The sequence below is a fragment of the Ursus arctos genome, unplaced genomic scaffold (genome assembly GCF_023065955.2).
Source record: "Ursus arctos isolate Adak ecotype North America unplaced genomic scaffold, UrsArc2.0 scaffold_3, whole genome shotgun sequence".
NCBI classification, from domain to species: domain Eukaryota; kingdom Metazoa; phylum Chordata; class Mammalia; order Carnivora; family Ursidae; genus Ursus; species Ursus arctos.
The window spans coordinates 1,263,900-1,279,211 of NW_026622985.1; the positions used below are offsets into that span (position 1 = coordinate 1,263,900).

Genomic DNA, 15,312 nt, shown 5'->3' on the forward strand with positions numbered 1-15,312 from the left:
AAATGAACTTGTGGGACTTCAAATCATAAAATGGGCAGAATATATGAACAGACACTTTTCCAATGAAGACATACAAATGGCTAACAGACACATGAAAAAGTGTTCAAAATCATTAGCCATCAGGGAAATGCAAATCAAAACCACACTGAGATACCACCTCACACCAGTTAGAATGGCAAAAATTGACAAGGCAGGAAACAACAAATGTTGGAGAGGATGTGGAGAAAGGGGATCCCTCCTACATTGTTGGTGGGAATGCACGTTGGTACAGTCACTCTGGAAAACAGTGTGGAGGTCCCTTAAAAAGTTAAAAATTGAGCTACCCTATGACCCAGCCATTGTACTACTGGGTATTTACCCCAAAGATACAGACGTAGTGAAGAGAAGGGCCATATGCACCCCAATGTTCATAGCAGCAATGTCCACAATAGCTAAATCGTGGAAGGAGCCGAGATGCCCTTCAACAGATGACTGGGTTAAGAAGTTGTGGTCCATATATACAATGGAATATTACTCAGCCATCAGAAAGAACAAATTCTCAACATTTGCAGCAACATGGACGGCACTGGAGGAGATAATGCTAAGTGAAATAGTCAAGCACAGAAAGACAATTATCATATGATTTCTCTCATCTATGGAACATAAGAACTAGGAAGATCAGTAGGGGATGAAAGGGAAGAAGGAAGGGGGCGTAAACAGAAGGGGGAATGAAGCATGAGAGACTATGGACTCTGGGAAACAAACTGAGGGCTTCAGAGGGGAGGGGGTGGGGGAATGGGATAGACCGGTGATGGGTAGTAAGGAGGGCACTACTGCATGGTGCACTGGGTGTTATACACAAGTAATGTATCATGGAACTTTACATCAAAAACTAAGGATATACTGTATGGTGACTAACATAATAAAAAATTATTATTAAAAATTTTAAAAAATGAGCTCATGCCCCGGAGACCATGCATGACACACGACAGGGCCAGGTACTCTGCTGGTTGATTTAAATGCACAATCTTAGTTAATCCTTAGACGGTCCCTGATGGTCCATAATCTAGATACAAACACATAAATGATGCCCAGAACCACCTCGGGCAGGGAACGCATCTACCACAAGCACAAAGTACCAGTGTGGAAAAGGAAGGGTCCTCCCGGGGAAGAAAGGGCTCTGAGGCTGAAGCAAAGCATGACATTTCCCCGCACACAAACAGGGGCATACTGTGGATACAGACGGGAGAGCACAGCGGGTTTTCTGCAGCCAGAAAACTGCAGCTAATGCATGTCAGTGGGACAGGCAGGCGTTTTCTCCAGTGGATGGTGGAGAACAAAGGAATCATGGAAGGAAGGCTGGGAGGTCCAAAAGGGCTAAATTGTGGAGCGCTGAGCATCACGTCAGAGATGACAGCAGGACAATCAAGGGAGAACATAGTCCGAAGGTAGCCAGAGTCAGGAGGATACATCTCTGATGAGAGGTCAGAACTGGAAACACAGAGTAGGGGCTTCAAGGCTGCTGTGACCATCAGGACAACAGACCAAGGTGCCCAGAAAGAGTGTACGATGGAAGGTCACGGTGGGGCCTCACAGAACACCTATACTCTGACATCATGAGAAGTAAAAAAGAAGGCCACAAAGGTGCCGGACGACTCAGGTGCCCCTGACGGGGCAGCTTGGAAGAGAGAGGTCATCCATCTGGAAGCAGTCCTTCTTTTATTTTTATGTTCAGTATTTATGATTTTATTCTTTGTGGTGGGCACTGAGTTAATTATTAATAACAGTATTTAATTAATAGTGAATATTTCGCATTACATAGTTATTTAATAACAATAAATAATCTGCCTGTATACAACCCATACCCACAAGAGAAATGATACCAGCAGTAGGAGTAACTGCTGAGTGCTTTTTCCATAGTAATGCCCTTAATTCTCTCAACGCCCCTAGGAAGTGCGGTACAATTGTTAGCCACATTTTAAAGAGGAGGAAGCAGAGACCCAGAGAGAACCCGCTCCAGGGGCAGCTGGCTGGGGAGCGATGGGGCCAGGGCTGGAACCCAGACAGTCTGGCTCCGGGGTCCAGGCTCTTAACCACATCTGCCTGTCACCAGGAGATAGTGTGAGGCCAGACAGGCAGATTGAGGCATGCTGAACGTACATACCATTTCGCAAAATGTGCAAACAGCACAAATTAGTATTAGCATAAACGCAGACCACGCGCGTGGGCGCGGTGAGCGGCTCAAGTGGTGGGTGGAAAGTCTGAGGGTAGTTTTATAGGATGGCCAAACCCAGGAGCCCAACTGGAGGGCTGAGCCAGCCGCTTCTGAGCCCGGGTCTGGATGCACTGCCTCACCCCCAGCACTGCCGTCTGCCGGGCTTCTACCATTCCCGGGACTCCCTCTGGTAGGCACCCTCTGCTGTCATCCCCTTTCCCGATGGGCCCCCTTCCTGTCACAACTGCACAGCACACGGGAAGGGTAACGACTCTGGCAGCAGACATTAGGTGGCCATTGCTGGACATTTTTTCACTAATTTGGGACCTTAGGAGGATGACTCTGCCACCATTTCTTTATGAGGAAGGTGGTGGGCATGAAGTTCCCAATGTAACGGACTGGCCCTGCACCTGCCACACGGCGAGGGCACGCTCCTCATCATCTTCCATCTTGTTTAAGTCAACTTCCCGTCTCTCCTATCATCTTCCGTAGCTTCCATTTGGAGGACCCTCATGAGTGTCCTACTCACGAATGCATATTCCACAATACGGTCATTCTCTGTTCTTAACTTCAACTTCTCTGTCCTTAAGTAATGCTCTGTATAACAGCATTATGCTGAAAACTGTCTCAAATAGGGGTATGTTTTTTTTAAGATTTAAAAAAAAAATTTACGTATTTGAGAGAGAGAGAGAGAACACAGAGGGAGGATAAGAGGCAGAAGCAGACTCCCCGCTGAGCAGGGAGCCCAATGTGGGACTCGATCCCAGGACCCTGGGATCATGACCTGAGTCGAAGGCAGACGCTCAACCGACTGAGCCTCCCCGGTGCCCAAATAGGGGTGGTTTTTAATGCACGTCCCTTACACCTGAGCTCCAGGTATTGGATTGGCAGTTTATTAGGCAGAGAGAGTCTGCATCCCAGCCTAGGTCATCCGGTCCCAGACCCATTACCATTTCTTACTAACTCTCTGGATATTTCCCCATGAATATAGGAGAAGTGGTGCCTGGTTTAAATCTTCCCTTCCCATCACTGACCATCTTCTTTATTTCACCTACCATAGCTTACACATAGCTGGCATTCAACGCATTTGTATTCGATGAATAAGTCTTCTCTGAGAGACATTAAAAAAAGTGACGGGTTTGCTGAGTACCATCGGAGCTGCTCTCTGCAGCCACAGCCTCCCCGCGCCCGGGCCTCTCACCGTGTAAGTTTCTCAGGGGAAGTTCCCGCAGTCCGGTTTTATTTGTGCCGTAGTTGGATAAGACGGATAAGGCATGGGTGTTCTCATAGAGCACGTTTCCTCGGATGACCTGAAGGTTTTCCAAAGGAATCTTCTCCACTGTGTTGAGGGCAATGAGTACATAGCCGGCGACTTCCTGGATGGTCTGAGGAAATAAAGTGAGACCATGCGATTGCTCTTGTGAGGACCTCAAGAATGCAAGGTCAAAAATGGGTCAAGAACGCCCAGGACAGTGCACTGTGCACACGAGTGACCGACGGACGTAAAGCGTGTAGATGACAACAGTGGGGAGATGGGGGGTGGCGGGGTTTCTGACGACTCCTGCACTTTCGTCTCCTGAGCCTGCTAGCAACAGTAATGGGCGATGTGCGTTCTTTAGGAACGCTGTGATTCTCGTTTCACTTGGTGTTCAGGATCCTCAGAAGAAAATGAAAATGTTTTATTAATTTATTTTGTATCTGTCTTATTAGGAAAAAAACCCAGAAGGCCAATCAAATCCAAAGTGCAACGACCACGAAACTCTGAAGCCTTCGGAGCTGGCTCCTAGTGGCTCACTAGAGCCGACTGGATATCTGGGAAATGTGGGAAGTGCTGTAACTGCAGTGGGAGTATTTACACCAAGGAAACAGGAAAAGCCTACAAAGCAGGAGACAGTGGAATGCCAGCTAGCCTCTTTCTCTTTGACATTATCTCATAGCTATAACTTGACACTGGCCGGTGAAGGGTTTTCTGATAAAACTTGCATCTGTAGCTCCCCAGCACTTATAATTCCCATAGAAAACCAAATACACTAAGGTCTTTGTCTCCTTATATTTCCTTCTATCATATTTGGGTAAGACAACCACATTGATTGAACTAACCTTCAAGAAGGAAAGGTCATAATTCTTTTGCATGTAGGTTATTTCCAAATTCCCGAGGACCACCTCACAGTTGTTGAACATCCTCTGAAGGCTCAGAAAGTGGTCTTCGAAAGTGCCCAATTGGGTGAGCCGGTTACTTGTGCCCTGGCAAACTGCAAAACAGGGAAAAAAGATACCACATAAGATGCCAAGTAGCAAAACTAAAACAAAAGGTTCACACATTTCAACTAACTTTGCAAGTTTCAGTGACTTACAATAGTAACTCTGATAAAAGGTCACTCAAGACTAATGTGACAAGAAAATGTTTGTCTATATAAGGCACAGTTCATAATAAGAGACGGCTCATCCCTATAATGCACGGACTCATTTTAAAATGTTAAAAATCCCTGGGGAAATAGGGGGAAATTCTGTGAAAATCTTTAAGACAAAATAGTCTTTTCATTTTAAAGGTTTATTTGTCTATTTGAGAGAGAGCGCGCGCGAGCGCATGGGGTGGAGGGGGAGAGGAAAAGAGGCTCATGAAGAGCCCAACACGGGGCTTGATCTCAAGACCCTGAGGTCACAGTCTGAGCCAAAATCAAGAGTCAGACGCTTAACCGACTGCACCACCCAAGCGCCCCAAGACAAAGTAGTCTTTTAGAGCTTTGGTAGACAAAAAAATGTGTATCAGAAGGTATGAAATAATATAATTACGATGTTGAATTAATAACTATATAATGAGCTTTTTACTTTACAAAAAAGAAAATCAATCGTCACGGTGCGTCCAAAGGATATTGACAAATGTAACACACACTAGGCGACACTTTCTGACCACAACGTTGTACAACTTAAAATCAATGGTAAGAGTGTAAATTAAAATCCAACTGGCCAGAGATTAAAAATATTCTTCTAAACTAAAGCATCAAAGAATAAATCAAAGGACTAATTATATACCTAGAAAATAATGAACGGAAGCACACATTTAAAAACACACTCAACTAGTGAGAAGGCAACACGTCCTCCATTTGTGCACAGTCCATGTGGAGCCCCCAGCACAGGAGGCTGTGCGGCTGTCCTGCGTTCTTTGGCATGTTTTAACTTTGTACACGAAATAGTTTAAATTAGGGGACGAAGTTAGCCTAAGGAAATACACTGGACAGTCTATATTTAAAAGCAAAGGAGATCATAATAAAGTCATATTTACAAACCCAGCTCTTTGAAAGACATGTTTAAGCAAGCATACCAAAACAAAGAGGTTGGGGCTTTTGAAGCAGGGAGCTTGTTAAGGGACTACACTCTGAACCAAAATTATCGTAAGAGTGAAGAAATATGGCCTCTGGCTTTGGAGGCTGGCTTCAGAACTAGCCAGGTTCTGCCACATGTGCAAAGGGATAAGTGCGATCAGCGGCCAGGTGGTTGAAAACCAAGACAAGGCCAAAGTCAACATGCAGGTACTTTCCTCAGAAACTCTTTCTAAATTTACATTTATATTTTATAGGCTTCTTTGTTCCCTCCCCATGGGAACTGCTCTGAAGAGCATCGTCTGACCGTCTGCCCTTGCATTTTAGGGCCACGGCAGCGAGCGCAAGTTCAGACACCACATAGTCAACCCGAAGCATTTACACCAACATTGAATATGAAACAGTCGCCACATCCCCTTTAACTCTGCGGGGATTTCCCTCTTCCCCTCTTCTGTGGTCTCATTCCAATCTGGTGGTAGAGAGAACTCTCACGTGGGAACTACAACAGCCTGACAAATACTGAGCGCCCATCTGCTCCAGGGGCAGAATGAGTCCATAATTCCTCCAACCATAACACTGGACGGACCCAACATCTCTGGGCTGCTCTCACTCAGGGGTATAGGCTACTTCGATTGCAACCTCAATTTGGAACATCTGGACACAGTTGGCGGCAATGCGTGCAGATGGGGCCAGACTGATTTCCCAATTCCAAGGTCTTCAAAGATATCCCCACAATGTAGGTACAGGGTTGTGACAATAACCCATGACCTTTCAGCTGGCACACGTTGAAGCAAAAGCTGTTTTCCTGGCTGGCAAACTAAGGTCTCTAAATTTCAGCCTAACTGATTGGCTGTCATCTGGGTTGGTCACACCCTTCATCCCAGCCAGGTGCACAGTGTCCTAGAACTTAGGCTTGGAGCACATCTCACAAGAGTTTCTTCAGTATACAGAGAAATGAAACTTGCCTTCATTTTAAAGAATTTTTTTTTTTTAAGATTTTACTTATTTACTTGAGAGAGAGAGAGACCAGGCGCCGGTGGTGGGAGGAGGGGCAGAGGGAGAAGCAGGCTCCCCGCTGAGCAGGGAACCTGACGTGGGACTCGATCCCAGGACCGGGGGATCATGACCTGAGTTGAAGGCAGACGCTCAACTAACTGAGCCACCCAGGTGCCTCCAGCTGCTTTCATTTTAAATGATAAGCATATAAGCTTATAAACTTCTCTCAGCTGAACCAAAGAATTTTTATTACTAAATCAATGACAAAGAAACTTTTGTCAGTAAAAAAGGAAAACATGCCCTGTAAGTTTAGCTTGTTACGTTACAGAAAAAATAATTTCAAAAAGACTGTAGTTGTGCTTTCATTAATTCATTCAAAAAATACTAAATGAGCTCCTAAAATATTCTTTTGATGAATACCTATCATGACCCTTCGTTGTTTACAATTAGTATGGATGCCTTTTATATTCAGGAAAAGAGATGCTACATTTGGAAGATAACAGCAACATCACACATCATCGATGTGAGCATTAATTCAAAAAACATTTGGGAAGCAACTGCACAACTTGGGTAAACACATAAATGGGCTTTTTAAAAAGCTTCATGCGAAATGTTCATTTTTTTAAATATGGCAAACAGCTGCAAAAAGCCCAACAAGTGCCCAACATGTGTATTCTTGAGAACAAGAAAGCAGTTGATAGACTGTGTGATTCAGTTCAAGGCAAATCCGTCATGAATTCTATTCCAGGATCAAGTACTGAAGTCTCGAAAGAAATTATTACAAAGCTGTTTCTTCTGAGGCTTTCTCCTGCCGTCTGCCACAAAGGGGACGACCGTGTCTTAACTGGAAACCAGAGTGAGGATCAGAATGATCTGACCTAGGTTTCTTGATTCAACAAAGTATCACCTTCATTCCATATTTATACCAAATGTCTCACATTATGAATATAAAGCAATGAGAAGATTCAAATGCGAGATAACTGAATTAGTAAAATTATTTTTTTTAAAAAAATTACGAACTAGTTAGGCAGGTTTAAGACAAAACCGCAAAGGGAGAGAGCTTTTTAATTCACCTGGGAGAAAGCTTTTGTTTTGCCCTTCCTCAGTATGTGACCCTGACTAACTTCTCGAAGCTCTCTATTGCGTGCTTTCCTCAAGTAGTCGGTGCAGTGAAGATAATATTGACCTTCCAGAATTGTTTTAAAGACTGAATAAACACAATTTCTTTTGTTAAAATTAACTACTGAGAAATGTGACAGTAATACAAGCTACGCCTACACAGATGTTAGGGGACCTCGGTGGACGTATACTTGCCCTGTGGCATTATCTGAACTGGGGTGTTGGGATCTGCAAACCGCTTTCATCAAATATTGGGCATTAAATAGAGTTACTCTGTAGAATATTTATCAGAAAAGGAAAGAAAGAAAAAAGAACATATTTAATGATCTCATTAAAATACACATTGAGGATTAGGTGTTTAAGCCGTTTGTTCAAAGAGAAATTTAATGTCACTTCAGGGCTATCCGTTTGAAGACAAGACACTTAGAAGTGTACCAAGCTCCACAGTGATTGGCTCTACCTGTGAAAAAATCTGAAGACGGTTCTGCTGAATCAGGTGCAGCAGTCCCGGGACACAGGCCCTACAGAGCCCTTAGCCTTCCATCCGCCCATTTTATTATGAAGATGCATACATGTCTAGAGAAGCTGAAAGAACTGTACCACGGATGTCCTTGGATTAGCCTGTGTTCCTTTTATCACGTTCTCTACGCATCTTATCTTTCGACACATTCTAAAGAGACGGTGTAAACGCCAGTGCATTCCGGCCGGGCATCCCACTGCCAGCAGCCCCAGGTGAACTGCGAGCTGCTGTTGCTCAGCAACACCCACCAGCTGTGAGGTCATCGATCTTCAGTGCAGCGTTCGAGAGTGTCAACTTATGCACAGCTGGGCCACCTCTACCCCATCACCACATCGCACGCTGTCCCCGGGGGCCCCTCACACCACCTCCACATCGTACGTCGTCCCTGGGGCCCCCACCTTCTTCTCAGACCATCCCTGCCCCCTACACCATAAACCACTACAAGTGATTTGTTTTCACTTGGAACAGGTTTGCCTGCTTTAGAATTTCCTATTAATGGGATAACGTAGTATTGCCCTTTTGTGTAAGACTGACTTCACAGCCTCCTATTTTGAGACCCATCCATGTCATGTTGCACGAGCTTTTAGTGACAGATTGAGACAAGCGCTTTATGGGAAGTTATCTGCAGATTATCCTTGGGCATCTAGGGCCGATCCACAGTCTGGTTGTTCTCTTTTCCCTTCCTCCCTCCCTCCCTTCCTTCCTTCCTCTTCCCTTTCTACCCTCCTTCCTCTCTTCTTTCCTTCCTTCCTTCTTTCCATTTCTTTCTTTAAACTTTATTTATTTATTTGGCAGCGAGACAGCACAAGTAGACGGACAAGCAGGCAGAGGGAGCAGGAGAAGCAGGCTGAGCAGAGAGCCCCCGAAGCAACGTGGGGCTCATTCCCAGGACCCTGAGCCAAAGGCAGACGTTTAACCAACTGAGCCACCCAGGCAACCCTGGCTGTTCTTTTTCTTAAGAACCCCCCAATTTATCTGAACTGAAAATTTAAAAAAACAATCTGCCTCCTCTAAGTCTTGGAACACCCTCGATTTGACGGGGTAGGGCCTGTGACTTTCCCGCCTCGTTGTGGGGCTGTACACCTCTCTTTCCCCACAAGCCTGGGCAAATCTGTGTTGCTGATTAAGACGCAACATTAAAACAAGTTTCTCCAGATTTTCCCAAATCCACTTAGACACTTCTGAAATTGCCCAAGAAAATTCGTAATTGTTTTAATTTGTTGTTTTTTCAACTACATATGAATGTTTGCCCAAGGAGCTGGGCTCTTGTAAATCTCTGCCCTTGGTCTCATAAATTGTGCTTTTATGTTGGCCCCATTTTCCACAGAACACCTCGTTTTGAAGCAGAAATCATATCACACCACTCCTTGGCTTGAACCATCCCAAAGATTCCCAGTGTAATTAGAACCCAGTACGAGCTCCTTTCTCATCATCCCTGCTTCTCTCAGCCTCTCCTGCTCACTGTCCCAGCCACACCCCCTAGTGCTCTCCAGCTGGCCCAGGTCTTGTTCACTTCAGGGCCCATCTCCCTTCCCTACAGATGTTCCCATCTCCATCTCCCTTGTATCACTGGGATTCCAAGTCAATGGTCATCCTTTCAGAAAAGCCTGTCCTGGAACCAGCTTAGCTTAAGTAGCCACCATTAAATTCTACCACATCACCCTGCTTTCTTTACTTCCTAGTAAATTCATCGCTATCAAGAATTATTGTTTATGCAAATATATGTATGTATTTATTCACTTATCTATATGGCAGGGAGTGGTGGATGTTTTTATTTTTTAATTTTTTTTAAAGATTTTATTTATTTATTTGACAGAGACAGAGACAGCCAGCAAGAGAGGGAACACAGGCAGGGGGAGTGGGAGAGGAAGAAGAAGGCTCATAGCGGAGTAGCCTGATGTGGGGCTTGATCCCATAACACCGGGATCACGCCCTGAGCCGAAGGCAGACACTTAACCGCTGTGCCACCCAGGCGCCCCTATTTTTTAATTTTTAAAAAGGATTTATTTATTTATTTGAAAGAGAGAGAGAGACAGAATGATTGGCTCGATCCCAGAACCCTTAGATCATGACCTGAGCCAAAATCAAGAGTCAGCTGCTTAACTGACTGAGCCACCCAGGCACCCCGAGAGGCAGATTTTACATAGATATATGTGTATCTCATTGGACCGACTGCCTGATGTGTGTACGTGTGTTACTGCATTTCCATTTTAGATAGGAAAGCAGTGGGTGGCTGTGCGACCGTGGATGGCAGGGATGAGACCATGAAAGCCTTAGATGACCTGACGGGGTCTCTTTGCTTCTCTTGTTTCCGTACATCTGATGGAAGAGGAGGAGACAGGATGTCTTACCACAGTCTCAGTCCTCACAACCTTCTGGCTGGTCACTGTAAAATGTGTAACATATTTGATTAAGCTTTAAAAGCCAGAGGAGGACGTTTTTCCACTTTCATGCTGAGAACGTTTAAGAAAATCCCAAGTAAGATGATATTTATATAATAGATTTAAAAATATAGAAGAAAAAGAGACTCAGAAAATTTGTCAGAGGTTTCATGGTAACAGAATTTATCATTTCTTTTGCCTTACTGAAAGTATATTGTGGTGGTGATTTTAAAATGTGTATGTATATCCATCTCAACTATGCTAAAAATGCCCAGAAAATGCACCAAGTTGTTAACAATGGTCTTTTAGGAATAGTGGGATTCTGGGTGTTTTTTTTATTCCTTACAGTTTTTCAATTTTTCATATTTTCTATAGTGACCATAAATTACATTATAATAAAAAAATTACGGAGGGGAAAATTTACAAAAATCTGTGTTAAACAAGGCCAAAAAAAAGACATTTTAATATAATACATTTTTAATGGAGAAATGATCAAGTACAACTATTAAGAGCCTCAAAGTTTTACACTGTCCATTATTAAACGGCTTTGTAAAAGTGCTTTAAAAATTAGACATAACTGATGAGCAGTGAAGTACTATATACAGAAAACGTGAGAAGGGAGGATAAGCTGGAGATAATTCGCCTCATTATTGTTCTTAATAGTTACGTACGGCAGCTCTTGGAAAACACAATGCATTGCACAGAGATGGTTTCACTTCATACAGCAATGGACTTGAAGAGTTCCCAAGCTGCATTTTTTCCCCTGATCTATACATTTTTTACATTAGTTTTGGGGAGCATAGAAAAATGTTATAAATTGTGATTACAGTACCAGACTAGCCTACAGAACTTATTTAACTCACAACAGTTGGTAATATGAAAGTAGAAAATCTATGGTTGAGTCATAATGAAATAATTGGGAAAAAAATATAAGTAAATACAAAGTAGCATTTACATTGTCATTGTGGGTTTAATCAAAGGTTGTATAGAGTGGGAGAAGTCTCATAATTGTCAAGATTTTTCAGAACTTTATATTTTATCAGTAGTTCCTTATTTTATCATATTTGATTTTTAACTAATCAATAGTTCTCAGTTTATAGGCATCCAAAGATAACTGTCAAACTGACTTTGAATCTGCACTGTGACTTGGAAATGCACATGTAATAGTCAAAAGGTCCTCTTAAATATTTGATAATTTGCCACGTGCATCATAACATCCCTACTGGACTAAACATGCCAAGCTTCGGCATGCCCAACACAACTGCAAGCTACAGTAACTCCAATTAAGTTGACAAGCAGAAGATTTTAAAATAACACCTCTTTTATTTTTGAGCTAGGGAACAGAACACCTACACTGGTTGATTTCTATCCCCATGGTTCTCCTCCTAGCCATTACATTAATCCCAAGCCAAGTTTATGATTTTTAAACAATATATGGAGTTAGGATACCTTTGTGTATCGTGTCTACTCTCTTGGGGGTTAAGTGATGTGTGTGAATCCCAGGAAGTCCAGTTCTATGAGAGACCGTGGAACATGCTTCCAGTGACATCATCAAACATCTATCAGAGTGACGATGGTGATAGTATCATTATGGGATGGTCTCCCTCTACTCACCTCACCTCTCTGGGTCTTGGTGTTTCTCACTGGTTAAAAACGGGACAAGCTCAGCATGTTTGACACGGTAAGGTGAGCAGTTATGAGATCACGGACATGGAAGGACTTCATAATTCACAACCTCTAAATATAAATTACCTCTGACACTGGGGCTTTACCCTAGCAACCAAACATTGGCAATCTATTTCTGCCGATGTCTTCATGATACCAACAGACCACTTCCCACTCCCCACCCAGGGACTGAAAAACATTTTTTTAAAATAGTCTCAGTAGAATTGATGAGTTGTGTTGAAATTCAGGATGCTTTAAGATTCTGAAATAAAAGTCACCACTTTTCATTATTATAGGATGTTATTCCGAGAATGGTCCTAACAATGGAAACGAAATATCTTAAATCACATGGCTGGCAATCCATTCCATTTTTAAAAAGATTTATTCATTTGAGAGAGAGAGAGCAAGAGAGAGAGAGGGAATGAGCAGGGGGAGGGGCAGAAGGAGAAGGAGAAGCAGACTTCCCGCTGAGCAGGGAGCCCGATGCGGGACTCGATCCCAGGACCCCGGGGATCAAAACCTGAGCTGAAGGCAGATACTTAACCAACTGAGCCACCCAGGTGCCCCTCCATTCCATTTTTTATAGGTAGTTTAATGGTTAGTCAGAGATGAATTTGACCTATATTATTGAACTATGAGAAACGGATTTGGACTAAAAAAGATTTCATAAAGCAATATCCACCAACCTTGTATTCATTCAACCCAATAAATCTCTTCTGAATACCTAGTATGTCTCAGACATACTCAGACATACTCAGACTCTGTCTTGGTGGCCGGTGTCTGTATTTTACACATAAGGACGTGCACTGAACAAACAGTCACGGATGGAAGAATTACGTGTTGCCATCTGTATCAGGTCATATAGAGCTGGATCTGTACGTGGCTACTGCACCTTGACTGAAGACTGAATGCTGAGCAGGGCATATGGAAGAAAGGACAGAACACTGGATTTGGTTTAAAATCTCTCTACGTGAAAATATAAACAGCAGTGAATTTACTGCGTCTGGTTTTTCCTTCCTAGAGATATCATGGGTGAGCTCCTCCTCTCTGGCCTAAGTTCTGTTTTTCTAATCTCCTAGCTGGGGACTATTGCTTACTCATGTTCGGGGGCTCTCTCTCCACATATAGGAATACTTCTGAGGTGACTAATACCACTTCCCTTCCAAAAGTCTGGTAGCCAAACCACTGCTTATATCCTTCGCCTCCACTGCAATTTTTGCTTCTGACCTATTTCTTGCGAGCTTTGTTGCCTTCTCAGATTAGTACTTCAGACCTACCAGCGCAGGGCAGTGCAGAGTCAAGAACCGTGCCAACACCTGGCACCTGCACAGTCCTTCCCCGTTTCCAGGGCTGCCCTGAAGCCTGCCTGTGACCTGGAGGAGGAAGAGGTGTTGAAGAGCTAGTTACCACGGAATAACCCACTGAACTAGGATGGGTTTGCCCATCTGATTAGTTGTCTGCCTCACAGAACGCCAGGAGACTCGAAGGGATGGGGGAGTTCAGGGGCGGGCCTGGGTGGGAAAGTTGACACGAGGGATTGTCACAGACGTTAAGCCCAGAGCAGGGCTGGGGGAAGGACGTGGGAAATATAAAATTCCAAAATGGGGTTGGTGTCAAAGGCCATTGCTTGAAAACCGGGTTTGAAAGCTGATGAAAGTTTGACCGAAGACCGCCCTCAGTTTACTACCACCTTTCAGTTCTGACTTGACTCTGTGCAATAGAGAACAGGTGAGCTGAAGACAGTGGGTGGGCGAGAGTGCGAGCCCTCGGGTCCAACATTCCCAAAGCCCTTGGCATGCATGGTTGCCAACCTGCTGCATCTTCAACAGCTTCTCATAGTTCAGTCTAACGTTACATCGCAGGGTGCAGCTCTTCCCTTCCTACACACACCCTCACAACCGGTCATTCCCAGCAAGAGGACTTGGGTAAAGTGAGGCAGGGCTGACGAGATTTCACTGCTCTGGGCACAGTCCTCACCCAACTCACATACCTTCTGTTTTACATCCTGCTCAGGTCCACATGACTCACTCTGCAATGACAAAGGCTGAGTAATACTCCCCGTGTTGGGCTATTTACTTGCTGGCTGAGCCGTCCCTCTAGAATTCATCTGAATGCCATGCATGGCCGAGAAGCATCACAGTCCTTAGCCTTAGGTGTTGCTACGGCCTCTCAGAAAGGGTTCATTCCCCTATGCTCTGTGATCTGCCCCCACGCCAGGAGCGGCTGTTTGCTCTTTTGTTAACTCACTTATTTAACTAAAGCATATTTAATAAAATAGTAAAGCCACAGTTGCCAAGAATGAATCAGAAGTACTCACTGCCCTGAAGGAATATATGAGCCCTTTGGGGAGATGACTTTACACATGAAATAATCACAGGACATCCTAAAGCCACGCAGGGTAGAGACGTACTAAAGGAACACGAGTCAGAAAGCAGAGAAATCACCAGCCTGGAGTTATGCGGGAAGAGGACTCCAATGTTCCTTCTTACCAAGCAAATGGAAACGTGATACTTCCCGTTCAGAGTAAAGTAACCAGTCGCCTAAAGTGCCCTGGTGACTTTGCCTCGCACCGTCCCCCAAGATACCACTCTCCAAAAATTCAGGTTTCTACCATTCCTATCTGTTTTTCTGCATTCCCCTCCTCTGGGTCATTGCCCACATCCTAATTTGGGGGTACAAGTGACCCTTTCTGGGTTTGTTTACAGTTATCTGTAAGGATCATGTCTCCATCCATTCTTACTAAACAAAATCCTGGAAAAGATTTGTAATTTGCAAGGAAAGAAAAGATTTCTAATCCAGATTAGGGGACAAGACCTTTGTTGCAAGCGTTTCTCCTCAGAAAGACTCTGGGTTCTAGGGGGCAGTGCCTGCCTACGCCCCTACCCCAAGGTGGTTTAAATGTTCTTTTAAACTTTCTATTATTACCCATGTTTTGAAAAAAATCAGCCTCTAATGCACATGGTTTTAAGGCTGTCCCTAAATAACACACACATTTAAGTTGGTTTGCCATTGAGCATTAGGACCCAACAAAAATAGCCACCCTACCCGCCCCCCACAAAGAAACAAAGCAAATGACAACAGTAAAAATTTGAAACAAGCGAGCAATCACTAAGACAC

At 44.0% G+C, this 15,312-nt stretch overlaps 1 protein-coding gene across 4 annotated transcripts in view; it reads right to left on the bottom strand.

Annotated features, from left to right (window-relative positions):
* EGFR (epidermal growth factor receptor) overlaps positions 1-15,312 on the bottom strand; it is a 204,364-nt gene that overhangs the window by 59,541 nt on the left and 129,511 nt on the right. For all 4 annotated transcript variants that reach the window (XM_026501600.4, XM_026501605.4, XM_048212969.2 and 1 more), the window contains exons 2-3: positions 4,295-4,446; positions 3,396-3,579 (exon numbers count right to left, since the gene is read on the bottom strand). In XM_026501600.4, coding sequence (XP_026357385.2) covers positions 3,396-3,579; positions 4,295-4,446 — 336 coding nt within the window. The remainder of the gene's footprint in view (positions 1-3,395; positions 3,580-4,294; positions 4,447-15,312) is intronic.